The following is a 15,378-nucleotide window of genomic DNA, read 5'->3' on the forward strand; positions in this document are numbered from 1 at the left end:
CCGTCGCTGGAGTACTGCCAGTTCATCCAGAGATAAACGTCCCTGCACATTTAGTGTGCCAGGACCGTGGCCCTGGTCAAGAGGGGGATTTTGTTCCTGCTTCTTCTTCTCTGGCCCATCAGTAACGACAAGACCCTGCTTAATACTGAAGAAAGGAACATCTAGAACTTTGAGCTCGTTCAGCATGGCGTCAGCCATTTGCTTGGACGCTTTGTAAACCTTGCCGTCATAGTTTTGGATTTCGGCAACGTCTTCTTCGGCGGTCTGAGACAGTTAGTTTTAGAGGAACCCAAAAGTAAGAGGTATGGTGGGGGTGGCATACAGAGACCTCTTTTTCGTCCACTGGGGCCCCGACTGAGCGTCTATATTGTCGATTTCGATATTAGAAAAGGCCCAACCTCATCCAGAGATAAGAGAGGAGGGGACGCATACAAAACCTCATCCAACTCCTTCTTCTTCTCCTTTCTAGATTTTTGCTTCTGCAACAGTACTTCTCTTCCCTTCCACCACTGCTTCTCGTGGTGGTGCTGCCGTTGGATGAGGAAGCGGATGCGCCGCTGTATTTCCTCATTCTGGCCGACAGTGCGCATGACTTGCTTCAGTGCTGCTGGCCATGTGGTTATGGTTGAGGAGGGGCTTTCTTTTCTGGGTTGGCGTGATAATGATATTGGTGGAGGAGCTTGTCCGGGTTGGTAATGGAGTTGAGGTTGTTGTTGAGGCTGGGATTGTGAATATGATCTTGGCTGTGGTTGGATGTGAGATTGAGTTACAGGAGGTCGAGCATCAGGTGGCTCATAATCATGATCATTCTCATTGGTTTCATGGTTGGAGGGAGGCTGAGAGTGAGTATTTGCTTGATTGGAGAATGCGGAGAGAGTTCTGAGGATGGAGTTGAGGTCGGGTGGGTTGTTCTGGGAGGTCATTGTGTGTTTTGGTGCACTTTCTCTTAAATTATTAAAATAAAAAAAAAACCTCTAAGTATCTTCAAGGAAAACAAGGATGAAAGCTAGGATATACAGTGTAGGTGGTTTGTAGATAGTGGAGGATGATGTCTTGGCCAACACTAAACCGTGGAAGGTCGCGTCGGTCATCCCATCGGCCCATCCAGTTTGCCTGAAAATTTCCCGGACGCTCGAGTCCTCCATCATAGCTATCGGCGCTGCCCTCCCCACGCCTAGCTCCTCCTATTTCCTTATCAATCGCAGCACACAACATTAATTGAGCCCTTTCCATCCCCTTCTTTCTTACTTTCCCCGCCCCTCGTCCTTTTTCCGCGTCACACCACCATGTCCCGGTCCGCTGCAGATGCAACCCGATTCACGGCCACAGGGCCCTACGCCAGTGCCAAGCCGAACGGTACTCCTTATAAGCTTCCTGGATCCCTGGCGGACTCGAACTCGAAAGCACAGAACAATGGTAGATCCGGTGGGAACAGGCAGGAAACGCCCAAGGAGAAGGTTGAGCGACTGCGAGCACAGGCACGGGCGGCCCGGTTAGCGCAGTCGACTTCACGAATGGACCAGGTGGTGGATTTTGGGAGACGGTTTGCGAACAAGGCACACAAGGGCATGGTTTACACGCTTATTACCGCGTCCGGTACGTTCCCTCTCGAGTCAACGCGGCCTCTCCTATCCAGTCAAGAGTTTTGGCTGTGGTCCACGCGATGAGGAAGGCTAACGAGCTGTTCAGGTATTTGCGGCGTGCTTACTGTCTATTCTATGGTTTCTCTGACTCTATACAACCGTCGTCAACGTGCGTTGTGGCGTGAAAAGGAAGCGCAGACCCTCCAGGACGCCAAGGCTGCGTTCGTAAAGGGAACAGCAGACGCAGAGCAATTGGAGCTATTGAAGAAGGACAAGATTGATGAGCTTTACATGCAGAAGAAGGAGGAGCAGAAAGCTCAACGGCCGTGGAACCAGGCCAAAGCGTGGCTGTTCGGTGGCTTGAAGAATGAGGATACCCTAATACCCGAAACCGTCGCCGTGAATGCGGAGGGAAGCAAGCCCGGAGTTCTGGAGGCCCTGAACACAGCAGCAGTCGGACCCGAGCCGGTTCGTGCTAGTCCTGCTGTTCCTTCGCCGGCTCCCGGACAGCTGGATGCTCTAGCTGAGAACGCAGAAGCGGCCGCCAAACAGACGACGCGAAGCTGGACGAGCTGGATCACTGGTCGGTGAACGATTGAAGTTGGAAAGGCAAACGACGATATTTAAACTTCCCGAGGTATAGACTTGCTTAGGGTGTCCTGCTTCGGCCGCCCTCTGGTTCTGGACTCCGTCCTTCTCTCGACCGGAACGATCAAGGTCCGTCGAGTTCGACCCCAACCAGCTGTTTCTTTCATGCATCGCATCTGGTGTCATTATCTTCCATCTCCCATGTAGTTTACCAAGGTTGCGGCGTCCTCTGGTGTCTTTGAAGTTGCGAGCCTATGTACTCAATACAGGGTCAGTGCTGTGCCATGTACATATAAAGTGTCCCCTTTTTGGTTAGAAAATGATTATTCAAGGCAGATCTAGAGAAAACCCCCATTCATAAGGCTACCCTCCCATAAGGCTGTCGGAATTCGGCAACAGTCTTGTTGCAAGAATCTCGCTGCCTGTTGTTTATCCGAGTCTGGACCAAAGCCTCAGCCACGACCCTCAGATCGAACACAGCTGAAGATAGAAGTGAGATCGAAGCTTTTCGACAATGCGGAGTAGCCGACTGAATAAGAGGTATTATTAGAAAGGCGCATTATACTCCCCTGACCATCGGCACTCGATTCGCGGTTCGTGAATTCCGAACCTCTGCAGGCAGATTCGATATGCATGACAGCCGCTTAGCCACAGCTGTGGCTGTGGCGGGCGGCCCATACGTACGTAATGATCAAGTAGCGCCGCAGCGCTAACGTCATCCGCACCTTGCCGAATGGAGACACACTTTGCGCTGCAATCAAACCATGCTTGCATCTCATTGCGCGAGTTTGATCCTCCAGACCCCTCATTTTCATGCGCGAGAATGAAATCTTCTGAAATATTACCAGATATAGAAGCGCTTCCATGATTCTAGAGCTGTAGTTGGTTGGAAGAGATGAGTTTGTGTACTCCAATTACTGGAGGCGGATGTCTCAGCCCTGCGGCAGCGCAGAGAGGGGGGAGCTCAGCCACTCCGGTTCGACGAGGAACAACCCCACCGCCATCAGCGTAAGGGGAAAACGGAAGCCTAGCATGATTACCGATCAGATGCCCGCAAAAGGACGGAGTGAGATGCTGCTGCGCCTGTTTGGTGACGGTAATTTGCCATGTAATCGTCGGGTTTTCTGGGCTGTTCGGCGGACTGTCTGTCCTTCCTCTGCGGTGGTGGGGTTAGCCACGAGCTCTTCGACATCAACTATAAATGGTCCACGAACCCACGGGTCACTTTGTCCTTCTTCTTCATCCATCAATACAGCACCTACTTCATCAAGTAACTTCTACTTCATACATCACTCAATCCTCCAAGCCTTTCTATCTCACATTCATCACAATGTCCGGACCTTACGATAACAACCAGGGCTACTACGGCCAGCAGCAGGGTGGATACCCTCCTCAGCAAGGCTATCCCCAACAGGGTGGCTATCCTCAACAGGGCTATGGCCAGCAAGGCCAATACGACCAGTCCTACAACCCTCAGTACGATAGCCAGCGTGGTTCCTCCGGCGACTACTACGGTCAACAGCAGGGTCACCAAGGCCAATACGGCCAGGACCAGTACGGTCAGCACCAGCAGCACCAGCAGCAGTACGGTCAAGACCAGTATGGTCAGCAACAGTATGTTCTATCTCACACTTTACATTCAGATCAACAGCCGTTAACAGACCATCATAGATACGGCCAGGAAGCCCCCGGCGGTGCTCAAGATGGTGAGCGTGGCCTTGGTGGCGCCGTCGCTGGTGGTCTAGCAGGTGCCTTTGCCGGTCACAAGGTCAACCACGGAATCCTCGGCACAATCGGTGGTGCTATCGTCGGCAGTCTCGCCCAGGACGCGCTCAAGAAGAAGGACCACAAGAAGGACGACCCCAACCAGGGCTACTACGGTGATAACTCCCAGTACGGGGGCTCTCAACACTCCGGCCACTCATCCAAGCTCGACTCCCTCGGCAGCTTTTTCAACAAGAAATGAACCCAAATTCGTCTCACGGCTACATGATACTCTTGCACTCGCTCCTATGAGGTTATGATTGTGGATTATTCGCTTTCTCTTATCATTGTGTACTGCTGGCTGGGCTGTTAGACATCGGTCGTTTATGTTTTTTCATGAGCTTTACTTTTATCTCGTACCTCGATATACTTTTGCATTATTATGATACCGATGCTGTTCCGACATGGGAAGAATATGACCTTCTTAGATTCGCCGCGTTTGCTCCCTCTTTTTGTATGAGTAAAACGTAGAATTATTAGCTAGATGACTAGAGTACTTTTAGCAGATCCGTGCTTAGTCCTCAAGAGGTATTTTTTCGGGCTGAGACGAGCGACCTAAGAAGATCATCTTCTGGTGATCCGATGGCAACAGGCAGGTCACGAGTAAATCCCATGGGGTACTCAGGATCCTCGAATCAAACACACGAATACGCTGCTTAAGTAAACTAGGTAAGCCATAAATAATCAGCCGCTCAGTAAATACATTCGGAGCACTTTATCCAGCCCCTAGTTCTATGACCTTTTGTTGTCGCACTGGTATAGATCTTGCAGACAAATCGGGCTAGTCAATAACTGATGCCTCAGGCATAAGAAAACTAGCATCGAAAGTTCGGCGGAAGAAACGAAACTGTTGCGAGAGCCATCAATAGTAAAGCCATTCCTCCACCACAGGACAATATGATCGTTCGACAAATATGTATGCGGCAGGGTACGTGCTTTTGGGTCATTCCGCTGCAATAACCTCAAATCTATGCTAACCTCTGACCTACACAGGCCGCCAGCTCCTCGGTCTCAACCGCCAGGCCCATATCCTCAGACGATTTAACTCAACAGATACGACGACAGCAACGTTGGAAATCCCAGGGTCCTCAGGAATTGCTGAACCCACTACGGAAGTCGCTAAAGAGCACAAGAAACGAAGTATGTCGAACAACAAGTTCCCCCTGGACCACCTCTAACGTATACCCTTCTTTCGCTCAGTCAATGCCTTCAAGCGCCTCGGAACCGCCATGGAAATTCCCTACAAGCCCAACGAAATCTTATATAACCCTCCCTCCGCCTCCGACATCACCCTTGAACTTCTCCTCGCCTCTCAAACGCACCTCGGCCACTCCACCTCTCGCTGGAACCCGCAGAACTCGCGCTACATCTTCGGTATCCGCGAGGGCGTCCACATCATCTCCCTCGACATCACCGCCGCGCACCTCCGTCGTGCTGCGAAAGTAGTCGAGGGAGTCGCCCACCGCGGCGGGCTCATTCTCTTCGTCGGCACGCGCAAGGGCCAAAAACAGGCTGTCGTCCGCGCCGCAACACTAGCAAAGGGCTACCACATCTTCGAGCGGTGGATCCCCGGATCTCTGACGAACAGCGAGCAGCTGCTCGGGAAGTGCGAGAAGAAGGTTGTGAATGGGCTCGATGAAGAGTTGCCGGAGTACAAGGAAGTCCTGTTGGAGAAGTCCGCCCTGAAGCCTGATTTGGCCATCGTGCTGAACCCGCTTGAGAACACGGCGCTGCTGCATGAGTGTGGATTGAATAACGTCCCGACAATTGGCATTATCGATACCGACGCGGACGCGACGAAGGTGACGTATCCGATTCCAGCGAACGATGACAGCCAGCGCTCTGTGGAGTTGATTGCGGGTGTTCTTGGGCGTGCTGGCGAGGCTGGCCAGAAGAGGAGGTTAGAAGAGGCGAAGAGGGGGTCCTTGGCTTATACTCCTGTGGATCCCAAGGACATCACTTCTGCCCGTGAGGAAGAAAAGAAGTCTAAAGGGTCTAGGTAAGGATTCGGAGCGTCTTGGGCGGTCACGCCATGAGCCTTCAAGGCGTGATTCATGTATTTCTTTGTGCTTGGGGAATTGATTTAGGCCTGTACGCATAGATATTATGGCCATTGTATTAACAGAATTAACAGAATATATTTGAATCATGGTTGAAGTGATCATTACTATGAGTCCATGAACAGTAAGCCCTTGGTACAGCTGACTTAAGCTCGTGTCTGAAATACACGTGTAGTGCAGGTATATGTTCCTATCAATGCAATGGGATTTATCTTCAAATGGTATAGAGCTTGCGCGAACAGCCGACGTCTAGCATAACTTTTCCTCCTCGCTGTTGAATAAAGCTGACGTGGATATCAAAACTTGAACAGAAATCAATTCTATATATCCGTCTAACCCAGAGCCCTCATAGTAAGTTCAACACTAGAAATCGTCAGCACTGGCAATAAGACACTTTTAAGAAGGAAGGAAACTTACACGGCGAATGTCCCCGCGGAAACAGGCATGGCCCTGAGAAGAGTCGGCCCAATACCCTTCCAGAAGCCCAACAATCCCTCAGCCGCATATGTCTTCTTGAAACAGTCGGTCATGCTCTTGAACTGCTGCTGCGCGCCGAATCCATCACACTGCATCTTACTCTTCACCACGTCAAGCGGGTAGCTAGAAAGCCAGAGAGCCTCGCCGGCCAAGCCACCATATGTAGCAACCTTGAGACTGGAGATTTCCTCCCGCTTGACACCGTTGCGCTTCGCATCCTGGTTCATCAAGAACTCGAAGGCGAGGAACCACACGCCATAGGCTTGAATTTCACGGAGGTATGTGACAGCTTGCCCGCGGTAGAGGCCTTTGAGAAAGCCACCTTGGGATGTGAGTTTGCGGATGCAGTCGAGGGGGCCGTTGTAGAGGCGGTCGGCGCCGTGGGGCTGAGTTTGGAGACGGATACGGACGTGCTCGATGGGACCGGAGAGGAAGGAGTTTGTGATTCCAGCGAAACCACCAGCTAGGTAGTATTGACCATAGCTGAGGGTGCTGTCGGCGTACTTCTTCTTGTTGAGCTCTTCGAGTCGTCGGCGAGCTTGGTGAAAGGCGCCGAATTGGACGGAGACCTGGTGGAGGTGAGTGCGGGCTGGAATGACAAGTGGATGCATGGGCTTACACAGGCACCAATTCCAATGAGAGGGGTTAATGTTCCTTTGTAGAATGCGAGAGGGCCTTCATTCTTCAGGATCTGCGAGGCACAGTCGAGAGCGCTGGAGTATTGGGTTGTCGTTTGAAGGCGCACCTTGACGATATCTGCGGGGGTCAATTGGGCACGAGAGATTGGCTAGAGTAGTCGCCTACCAAAGGGTTGGCCTATAGATGAGTTAGCGACACTGTCAATATCGATTTTTTAAGGGTCAAGATCCATGGTGGTAAATGAGTTGGTCTACGCTCGCTCAGTCCCCGCACATCTCGCCTTCATGCGAGGGGAATTTCTTGAACAACCAAAGCGGGGTTTCCCGAGGCGAACAAGAAGTCATTGAACAGGAATTTGGGAATAGAAGTATATTGCAAGAGCTCGAAAATAAAATACGTACCAAGAAGAACCTGTGCAATTCCACCAGCAGCGCCGGCAGTCAGATCTTTGACCGTGCGCAGGGCGCCCCCATCGTCAGCCATCTCGATCTCGGCCATTGTATATTTTCGGAGTTATGAGCCAATGCAATGGAGCAAAGAGCGAAGAGGGTCAAAAAAGTCAAAAAAGAAGTCAAGAAAGAAAGCCCAGGCGAGAGAACGAACGGACGACAGCAATAAATACTCCAAATGAGGTGCTTATCAGAAAAGAAGTCGAACTGACTCCCCCGGGCGAACTGCTAATCATGAGGAACTCCGATTGGGCCGCACGTGAGTTGGAGGCGGGAAACCAGAAAACTACGGCGGAGGTTTTGCATCTTTTCCTGCGGAGCTCTGGGACCATCCGAGGAAAACAACGACTGTCATGATGCACCGGCGGACCATAGCTCAGGTATATTACTCCCCGACCCTTGCTGGTGATTTATTGCTAATTCTGTCACTGTCGCAGCTCTCCCGCCGTCATGCTGTCGATTGGCCCGGTACTGCCCGACTCCAAACTGTCTCTGTCGCACATCCTTCGCGACGATGTTTCCATCCGTCCCTCTCGAACCCAAATTCCTCCGATCAACCGCCATCGAACAATGCAGCTACACCGTCGGATCCCCCCTCATCAAACCCGAAACCGAAATTCGGGAATCGATGGGGAGCTAGGCCAACATCGCAACCCGCGGGTCTGAGCGCAGAGGAACAAGCCATACGAGACGCCCTATTGAAGAGGACTGCTGCTCGACAACAAAAGGAACACGAGCGAATACAAAGGGAGGCACAGCGGGAGGCCCAGAGGACCCTGAGAGCTCAACAGCAGCAACAACTACAACAACAGTCGCAACGATCTCGAGCAGATTCCCGCTTGGTATCCGGGGCAGGCCACAATGGGCCACGACCGAGGAAAGACCTTCCCTATGTGTTTATGGACGACAAAAAAAGCCAGGACCTTCAACCTCTCAAGCAATTTGAGGTCAACGGTTCCTCTCGGATACCGCTGGAGTTGCGTGCTCGCGATTGGACCTGCCCAGATTGCTCCGCGCCGTGCTTAGGCAAGCATACGACTTGCCCACAATGCAAGGCCCGGCGACCAGAACTTAACAGAATCCCGAAGAAATGGAAAGAGAACACACTATTCTCCGCAAATGCCAGGCAGCCTGCTCCTAGCGGTCTCCCTTTCGATTTAGCCGGCGCGGATTGGTGGTGCTCTTCCTGTGGATACCATTGCTTTGGCAGGCACCGCCTGTCTACTTGTCCAGTATGCAAAACACCGCGACCTGGAACACAGCGGGTATCTCTTGAACCGAATTCAAGAGGATCACCTCTTCCGAGCCATCCTAACAGAGGTTCTTCTGAGGACACCTTCACGGTCCGTAGAATCAGCTCTGACAAAATCCAATCCGATACCAAGGAGTCCGCGATGAGGAGGCATCTGGATCTGAAGAACAAAAAGGAAGCTAAGAAGGAAGCGAAGAAGGGAGTAGATCAATGGACCTGGGATGCATCTGCTCTAGAGCGCTTGCGGCCCGCGGATGATGAATTTGGTGACGTTGATGATGGGAAAAGGTCGAGGCGACGGGGAGATCGTCGCCTGCAGGCACATGAAGCTGAGGCGAATGATGATTTTGATGCAGATGAGTATCAGCAGCGACGTGAGGAAAGAAAGCGCTTGAAAAAAGAAAAGGCCCAGAAAAAGAAAGAACCAGAAGCAAGCCCACTGCATCTGCCGGAGTTTATCAGTGTGAGCAATTTTGCGGACGTTATCGGTATGCGGCCGGCACACTTTGTGCGGCGGTTGGAGGAGATGGGATTCGAAGATGTCTCTTTCAGCCATGTTCTTGACTCTGAAACAGCTGGTCTGGTTGCAACTGAGTTTGGGTTCGATCCTGTATTTGATGTCGGTGCCGAGAATGATCTTACAGCAGCCCCTATCCCAGAGGACACATCCATATGGCCCTCTAGGCCTCCAGTAGTCACCATAATGGGCCATGTAGATCATGGCAAGACTACTATTCTGGATTGGTTGCGGGAATCTTCTGTCGCCGCATCGGAACATGGAGGTATTACACAACACATTGGTGCATTCTCTGTCTCTATGCCCTCTGGCAAGACGATAACCTTCTTGGACACACCGGGTCACGCGGCTTTCCTTGATATGCGCCGCCGTGGAGCCGACGTGACTGATATTGTGGTTTTAGTGGTGGCTGCCGACGACAGCGTGAAACCGCAGACGATCGAGGCCATTAAGCACGCCACAAGCGCCAAGGTTCCCATCATTGTTGCCATGAGTAAGATTGATAAGCCCGGTATTAATCCTGAAAAGGTCAAACAAGACCTTTCAGTCCACGGTATCCACGTGGAGGACTTTGGTGGTGATGTTCAAGCCATCGGGGTTAGCGGGAAAACGGGACAAGGCATGCTGGACCTCGAAGAGGCTATTGTTACTCTTTCCGAAGTTCTCGACCACAGGGCCGACCCGAACGGCGTCGTTGAAGGGTGGGTCATCGAGGGCACCACCAAGAGCTACGGCCGTGTGGCAACCGTGCTTGTCCGACGTGGTACTATCCGACCAGGCGATATCCTTGTCGCGGGCAGCACGTGGACCCGTGTCCGTACACTGAGAAATGAGGCTGGAATCTCAATTTCTGAGGCGACCCCGGGTATGCCGGTTGAGATAGATGGATGGAGGGACCAACCCACAGCGGGCACGGAGTTCCTGCAAGCAGGAGACGAGCAGCACGCCAAAGAAGTCGTGGAATACCGACTCGAGCGTGAAGAGACATCCAAACTGAGTGAAGACACTACTGCCATCAACGAGGCCCGGCGTGAAGTGCTCGATAGACGACAGAGAGAGGCCGAAGGTGAGGAGGCGGATGAGAAGCCATCTGGACCCAAGCCGGTTCATTTCATCATCAAGGCCGACGTTGGCGGATCAGCTGAAGCCGTCCTGAATTCAGTCACAGCTCTTGGAAATAACGAGGTTTATGCCAATGTTCTCCGCTCTGAGGTCGGACAGATTAGCGAGTTCGATATTGAACATGCTGCAACTGCCAATGGCCATATCATCTCCTTCAACATGCCCATTGACCCTGCCATTTCTCGCATGGCCGAGCTCAAGGGCGTCAACATCATGGATCACAACATCATCTACAAACTCGTCGACAATGTCAAGGAGGTTCTCAGCGATCAGCTGGCTCCCCTCATTACCCAACGTGTCGTCGGAGAAGCCGATATTGGCCAGATTTTCGAAATCTCTTTGAAGGGACGCGATAAAATGGCCATTGCAGGGTGTAAGGTGCGAAACGGAATAATCAACCGGGCGAAGAAGGTTCGCGTAATTAGAGACAAGGAGACAATCTATGACGGTAAGCCACACCTGATACTGGCCAAATTCGGGCTCCTACTGACAAATTCCAGGCACAATTACATCCCTGAAGAACGTCAAGAAGGACGTCACCGAGATGCGCAAAGACACCGAGTGCGGTATCGGCTTCGAGAAATGGTCCGAGTTTGCCATTGGCGACCAGATTCAATGCTATGAGGAGACCTCCGAGAAGAGAACGCTTTGATCTCTCCACCCTTCCTACCTGACCCCAGCGGTCACTGTATTTCTACCCATTCGAATTCTTGTACAAAGCATATACATCTTGGGCGTTTGGTTATGAAGCATTTTGTACTATACTGTACTTTCTATACTATGATGAAAAAGACCATGTGACTGATTAGAAGGGGTATATCTCTTACCACAAAGACAACGCCAACGCCAACCTAGCGGGCAAAGCCCAACCCAGCCAAATTCTGTGCATCCCATCTATCTATCTCCAACAACGAAAGCAAGATTGAACGTTCATCTCGCCTTCCACCTAACCCTCCCCACCCACCTCGCCCAATCTTGTACATCCTCCCTCTCCAGTATTCTCTCGACAGTAAACCACTCCCTCGCCAACTCCTCATTCCCCGCCATCCGATGCACAAAACTATGACAAGCGCGACAAAGCCAAGCCACACTATTCAGCATCCACTCATCATGCCACCCCTTCTTCATGACCTTCTCATGCACACCGCGTGGTATTAGATGGTGGTAAGAAAGCGGGATCCAGTCGCGCTCGCAGATTTCGCAGGCTGATGCTCGTGTGCTCGCCCAGACTGGAGGCGGACGTGTTACAGCGGGGATGTACTCTGTTAGGGCTTTGTTGAGGAGGGCTGCCGGTTCAAGAGTTGGGGTATAGGTTGCAAGAGTGTCGGTTATTGTGCTGGGGAGTGGGTTGGAAAGGGATTCGAGGGTTTGCGGGGTGAGGGGGATGGAGTAGGTTCCTGTGAGGGCGGGGTTGTGTTGTGTTGCGGAGTATGTGAGGGTTTGTAGAGGTTCTGGGAGGGAGGTGAAGATTTCGGATGCGATGAACTATGCAACAGCAGGTCTACATGTCAGTTCGTGGTTCGGAGGAGGTATAGATAAGAAGACTAGGTGGGTTAAAGTAGGTACGTCAATGAATTCGGCGAGCTCTTCAGGGCTTCCTTCCTCGATTGCGTCTGTCTTTGCCGGTTCATTCGTAGGCTTGAAGGTATCTTTCTTTCTGGCGGCCTTTGCTTTGTATGCTTTGCGCTTGGTCTTGCTGGGTTTGTGCTGGTTACTTCTTGCGACGATGATGCTCGAAACGCATTCGCGGAAGATGTCATAGTTAGACTCGGAGGAGTCTTGGGAGGCCATTTATTCAGGATATGTCTTAGAGAATGAGTGAAGGCGAAATGTTAATGAAGGCGATGGCCAGGATATATACTCCTGAGCATTGACGTGAGTCAAACATCATGGCGAAGCTGAAGCTGCTTGCCCCGCCGAGTTGTGTCGGGATCTCAAACAGGCATTCTCCTCGAGCTGGAGCTCCAGCAGGTGGAGGATTGAACTCAGCGTAGAGCCTTAATCGGCACTGAGATGACTCTGCCCGTAGGCAAAAGCAACGAGTAGTTGTAACTTCTACACAAGTCTACTATCGACCGAATCGGGTCAATTGGGCGCAACTGGAGCCCAAGATTTACAGGAAACAGAGCATTCGAGGTGTTGTTGTTGTACCGCAGAAGAATTTTCCAAACGCTCCACAGGGAAGAAGAAGAATTTGGGGTAAGTCGGCGGAGACTTGCGTCTCTTCTCACCTCCCATTTCCCCTCCAAAGACTCATTGAAAAAAAGACTTCAGAGTGAATAGGGAGGTTGATCAGTTTAGTGAAGAAAGAAAAGGAAGAGGCAGCGAGGAAAGAATTTGTCGGTTTATATAGCTGTGAATGGACTCACCGCCTGCTTATCGATAACTACGTAACAGATCGGAATCCTCCTCCACAATAACAAGAAGAGAGCTGCAGCTCACCAGGCAACACTCTCACAATCACTGCTTTTTTCCCTCTTCATCCGCTCATTCTGGCCTTGTTGATCTTGTAGGGTTTTTACTGAAATTAGCAGGCTTTGCGGCTATGGCTTGGGATCTTAGTAAAGCTGCTTGGCTTTACCCTCTTCGTGTATGCTCCTAGCCGTTCGAGTCCGAAATACCGTTAACTCTGATATAAACAGGGAATCTACTATTTTGCCTCACGTCGTTTCCTCTGGCCTCTCTTCAAAACTCGGCTCATTCCGATAGTACTCCTCTCGGCCTTCATCTATACCGTGCTCTTCTTCTTCGCGTATTTGCCGCAGGTGGCATTCCTCGCCATCTTTCAAGGTGCTGGTGCATGGGTCAGTGGGGCTTTCTTGGTGCTTGGTGAGGGAGCTGCAATTGTTGCTGCACTCTTCGAGGCCTTTTTTGTCGATGAGACTCTCGTGGATATCTTCGACGCCGTGATGGTGAGCGAGGGACAGGGGGAACTAGTCGCCGCCTCCCGTGTATTATACCCTCAAGGCGACGATGTTGTGAAACGACTAGGCAAGCCTACACAGAGTGCAGTGTACTCGCCCTTCTCGCTGCGACAGATTTTGGAGTTCATAATTCTGCTGCCATTGAACTTTATCCCCGTCGCTGGCACTCCTATGTTCCTGATCTTGACCGGTTACCGGGGCGGGCCCTTTCACCACTGGCGTTACTTTCAGCTCTTGGACCTTTCCAAGCAGCAGAGAAAGGAGAAGATCCGGCAAAGGCAGCTGCAGTACACCACGTAAGTCATGAATACCATCGACATTCTGTCGGTTATCTCTCACACCCATTGCAGATTTGGAACAGTCGCCCTGCTCTTCCAGTTGGTCCCTGTGTTGTCCATGTTCTTTCTAATGTCCACAGCCGTTGGCGCTGCCTTGTGGGCGGTCGATATCGAGCATAAACGGTCCCTCTTGGGTGGGCAGTCTGACCGGGATGAGCTCTATCGTGACACTGATGATACTCTGGCATAAGTTTCGCCGCGTTTCAGCGTGCCTGTTTGATTACTTTTTTTGATACCTTACTTGATACCAACGTAGAATTTCCACGTATCTGATTTGGAATTCCTGGCTTGGCTGCTGCTTCTGGGGCCGCAGGCATCATATCCCATGCACTTACTCAGTTTTCCGCCGTTCTACGCATTATCGCCTCACAAAGTCAAATGAGATGGAAAGTGGATTCCGATTAACTGCCAATCCCAAGTCACTGTTACGTTGCGCCTCATTCTCCGCTGCAGTGCACCATAATCTAGAAAGTTAGGTACTCCGTAGTTGGAAACACAACCTGACCATTTGACTTTCAAGCATCCATTCTCTTATTCGCTGGTAATGTCGCACGTGATCTAGGTGTACAAACAACCACTGACCAGCCAGGTCTTAAGTGCGAACCCGGAAAACAGCAAGACAGAAGAGTGATGGTTCAGTGATCCTTTAGATCATCTTCGCTGCAATGAATACCTGTCTCGTGCAACCGCAAGGGATCGAAAGAGTCGAAGCCTGGAGGTCAAGGACCACGAAGGACAGGCAGCCGCAGTGCCGTACGACCGCAGTGCCACAGGGCACAGGGCCATCCTATTCCTGCTTCCTGATTCCCCACAGCGGTTGCCTTTCAGAGTTTAAAGATCCTTCCAAAATTTCTCATGTCAGGCATCGGTCCCCAGTCTCACCAAATTCGCCTGATGTGGGCCACGACGCCTCCGTGAAATGCTTTTCGTGGGGGGTTCGCACTGGCATCAATTAATAATGTGGTTGGCAGCAAGATTGCGATATCCTCGTGAGGTATCGATGCATGATCGCATGCGCTGTTGTGGGCTCGTAAGCACCATGTATTCCGTGCTCCGTAGACTCCCAACTGAATCGTGCTCCCCTAAACGGTTCCGTCGATCATCCGTAGAAGGGCGGTTCAGCCTGTTCAGGCCCAGGGGAGGGTGGTGTCTCACCCTCGGTGTCTGGCAGAGCCATAGTCAAGCCTCAACACATTGCGAAAGACCATACGGCCAAGATAGCCAGACCAGGCCTGTCGAACATCAGAGGGAAAAAAAGAGGACATCGCACAAGATAACTAACTACTACCTGAATGCTGAATCAACGTACGTACGGCAACTCGGGGGAGGCTTCCGGCCTGGGAGTTAAGGCAGCTCCAAACCTTAATAGATTCGCGCGCCTTTCCAGAAATCTCTCATACGAGGAGTCTTCCAATTCTCCTCTCCTCTTTTCACATTCCCCTCTTCTGCTCGCATCTCTCTCCTTCTCCTCGCTTGTTTGGCCTGCAATTCTCGAGAATGTTCACTCTTGGGATGCAGTAATTGGGTTGCTCCCCAGCTACTTGAAGCTGTCACTGACCCACCCACCATGACCACCACTTGAAGATACTCATAGCTATGGGAACGGCCTCTCGGCAACTCGCGTGACTTCATGGACCAACGAACCAGGCTACAGAAGGCTTGTGA

At 51.5% G+C, this 15,378-nt stretch overlaps 9 protein-coding genes across 9 annotated transcripts; 6 read left to right on the forward strand and 3 right to left on the reverse strand.

The window, feature by feature from the left end:
* Positions 1-260: 260 nt before the first annotated feature.
* Positions 261-1,114, reverse strand: BJY04DRAFT_85424 (uncharacterized protein). The gene is made up of 2 exons (XM_073721183.1): positions 323-1,114; positions 261-264 (listed from the first exon to the last, which is right to left on the reverse strand). Exon 1 carries the CDS (start codon positions 921-923, stop codon positions 363-365), a length of 561 nt encoding a protein of 186 aa, XP_073569843.1. The 5' UTR covers positions 924-1,114; the 3' UTR covers positions 261-264; positions 323-362.
* BJY04DRAFT_85224 (cytochrome c oxidase assembly protein COX14) lies at positions 1,106-2,766 on the forward strand. The gene is made up of 2 exons (XM_073721181.1): positions 1,106-1,596; positions 1,690-2,766. Exons 1-2 carry the CDS (start codon positions 1,287-1,289, stop codon positions 2,172-2,174), a joined length of 795 nt encoding a protein of 264 aa, XP_073569844.1. The 5' UTR covers positions 1,106-1,286; the 3' UTR covers positions 2,175-2,766.
* Positions 2,767-3,501: 735 nt separating this feature from the next.
* On the forward strand, positions 3,502-4,137 carry hel10 (putative high expression lethality protein Hel10; the record flags this gene model as incomplete). The annotated part of the gene is made up of 2 exons (XM_073716608.1): positions 3,502-3,785; positions 3,843-4,137. 2 exons carry the CDS (start codon positions 3,502-3,504, stop codon positions 4,135-4,137), a joined length of 579 nt encoding a protein of 192 aa, XP_073569845.1.
* Positions 4,138-4,257: 120 nt separating this feature from the next.
* Positions 4,258-6,098, forward strand: BJY04DRAFT_85335 (mitochondrial 37S ribosomal protein uS2m). The gene is made up of 3 exons (XM_073721182.1): positions 4,258-4,863; positions 4,929-5,075; positions 5,136-6,098. Exons 1-3 carry the CDS (start codon positions 4,833-4,835, stop codon positions 5,936-5,938), a joined length of 981 nt encoding a protein of 326 aa, XP_073569846.1. The 5' UTR covers positions 4,258-4,832; the 3' UTR covers positions 5,939-6,098.
* A 1-nt stretch (position 6,099) lies between these two features.
* On the reverse strand, positions 6,100-7,751 carry BJY04DRAFT_85071 (putative mitochondrial carrier protein (Ymc1)). Its single transcript, XM_073721179.1, has 5 exons — positions 7,513-7,751; positions 7,277-7,288; positions 7,092-7,228; positions 6,413-7,041; positions 6,100-6,358 (listed from the first exon to the last, which is right to left on the reverse strand). The coding sequence occupies exons 1-5, from the start codon at positions 7,607-7,609 to the stop codon at positions 6,328-6,330; spliced, it is 906 nt and encodes a 301-aa protein (XP_073569847.1). The 5' UTR covers positions 7,610-7,751; the 3' UTR covers positions 6,100-6,327.
* A 114-nt stretch (positions 7,752-7,865) lies between these two features.
* Positions 7,866-11,293, forward strand: BJY04DRAFT_85441 (translation initiation factor 2). The gene is made up of 3 exons (XM_073721186.1): positions 7,866-7,940; positions 7,998-10,899; positions 10,952-11,293. The coding sequence occupies exons 1-3, from the start codon at positions 7,914-7,916 to the stop codon at positions 11,101-11,103; spliced, it is 3,081 nt and encodes a 1,026-aa protein (XP_073569848.1). The 5' UTR covers positions 7,866-7,913; the 3' UTR covers positions 11,104-11,293.
* Position 11,294: 1 nt separating this feature from the next.
* On the reverse strand, positions 11,295-12,788 carry BJY04DRAFT_85432 (HNH endonuclease). The gene is made up of 2 exons (XM_073721184.1): positions 12,018-12,788; positions 11,295-11,936 (listed from the first exon to the last, which is right to left on the reverse strand). The coding sequence occupies exons 1-2, from the start codon at positions 12,240-12,242 to the stop codon at positions 11,382-11,384; spliced, it is 780 nt and encodes a 259-aa protein (XP_073569849.1). The 5' UTR covers positions 12,243-12,788; the 3' UTR covers positions 11,295-11,381.
* BJY04DRAFT_85438 (EI24 domain-containing protein) lies at positions 12,778-14,268 on the forward strand. The gene is made up of 3 exons (XM_073721185.1): positions 12,778-13,041; positions 13,094-13,671; positions 13,726-14,268. Exons 1-3 carry the CDS (start codon positions 12,997-12,999, stop codon positions 13,901-13,903), a joined length of 801 nt encoding a protein of 266 aa, XP_073569850.1. The 5' UTR covers positions 12,778-12,996; the 3' UTR covers positions 13,904-14,268.
* BJY04DRAFT_192270 (uncharacterized protein) lies at positions 13,938-15,111 on the forward strand. Its single transcript, XM_073711755.1, has one exon. The coding sequence runs from the start codon at positions 14,633-14,635 to the stop codon at positions 15,059-15,061; it is 429 nt and encodes a 142-aa protein (XP_073569851.1). The 5' UTR covers positions 13,938-14,632; the 3' UTR covers positions 15,062-15,111.
* Positions 15,112-15,378: the final 267 nt, after the last annotated feature.

This window comes from Aspergillus karnatakaensis, assembly GCF_047715665.1.
Source record: "Aspergillus karnatakaensis strain CBS 102800 unplaced genomic scaffold BJY04scaffold_33, whole genome shotgun sequence".
Lineage (NCBI taxonomy): Eukaryota > Fungi > Ascomycota > Eurotiomycetes > Eurotiales > Aspergillaceae > Aspergillus > Aspergillus karnatakaensis.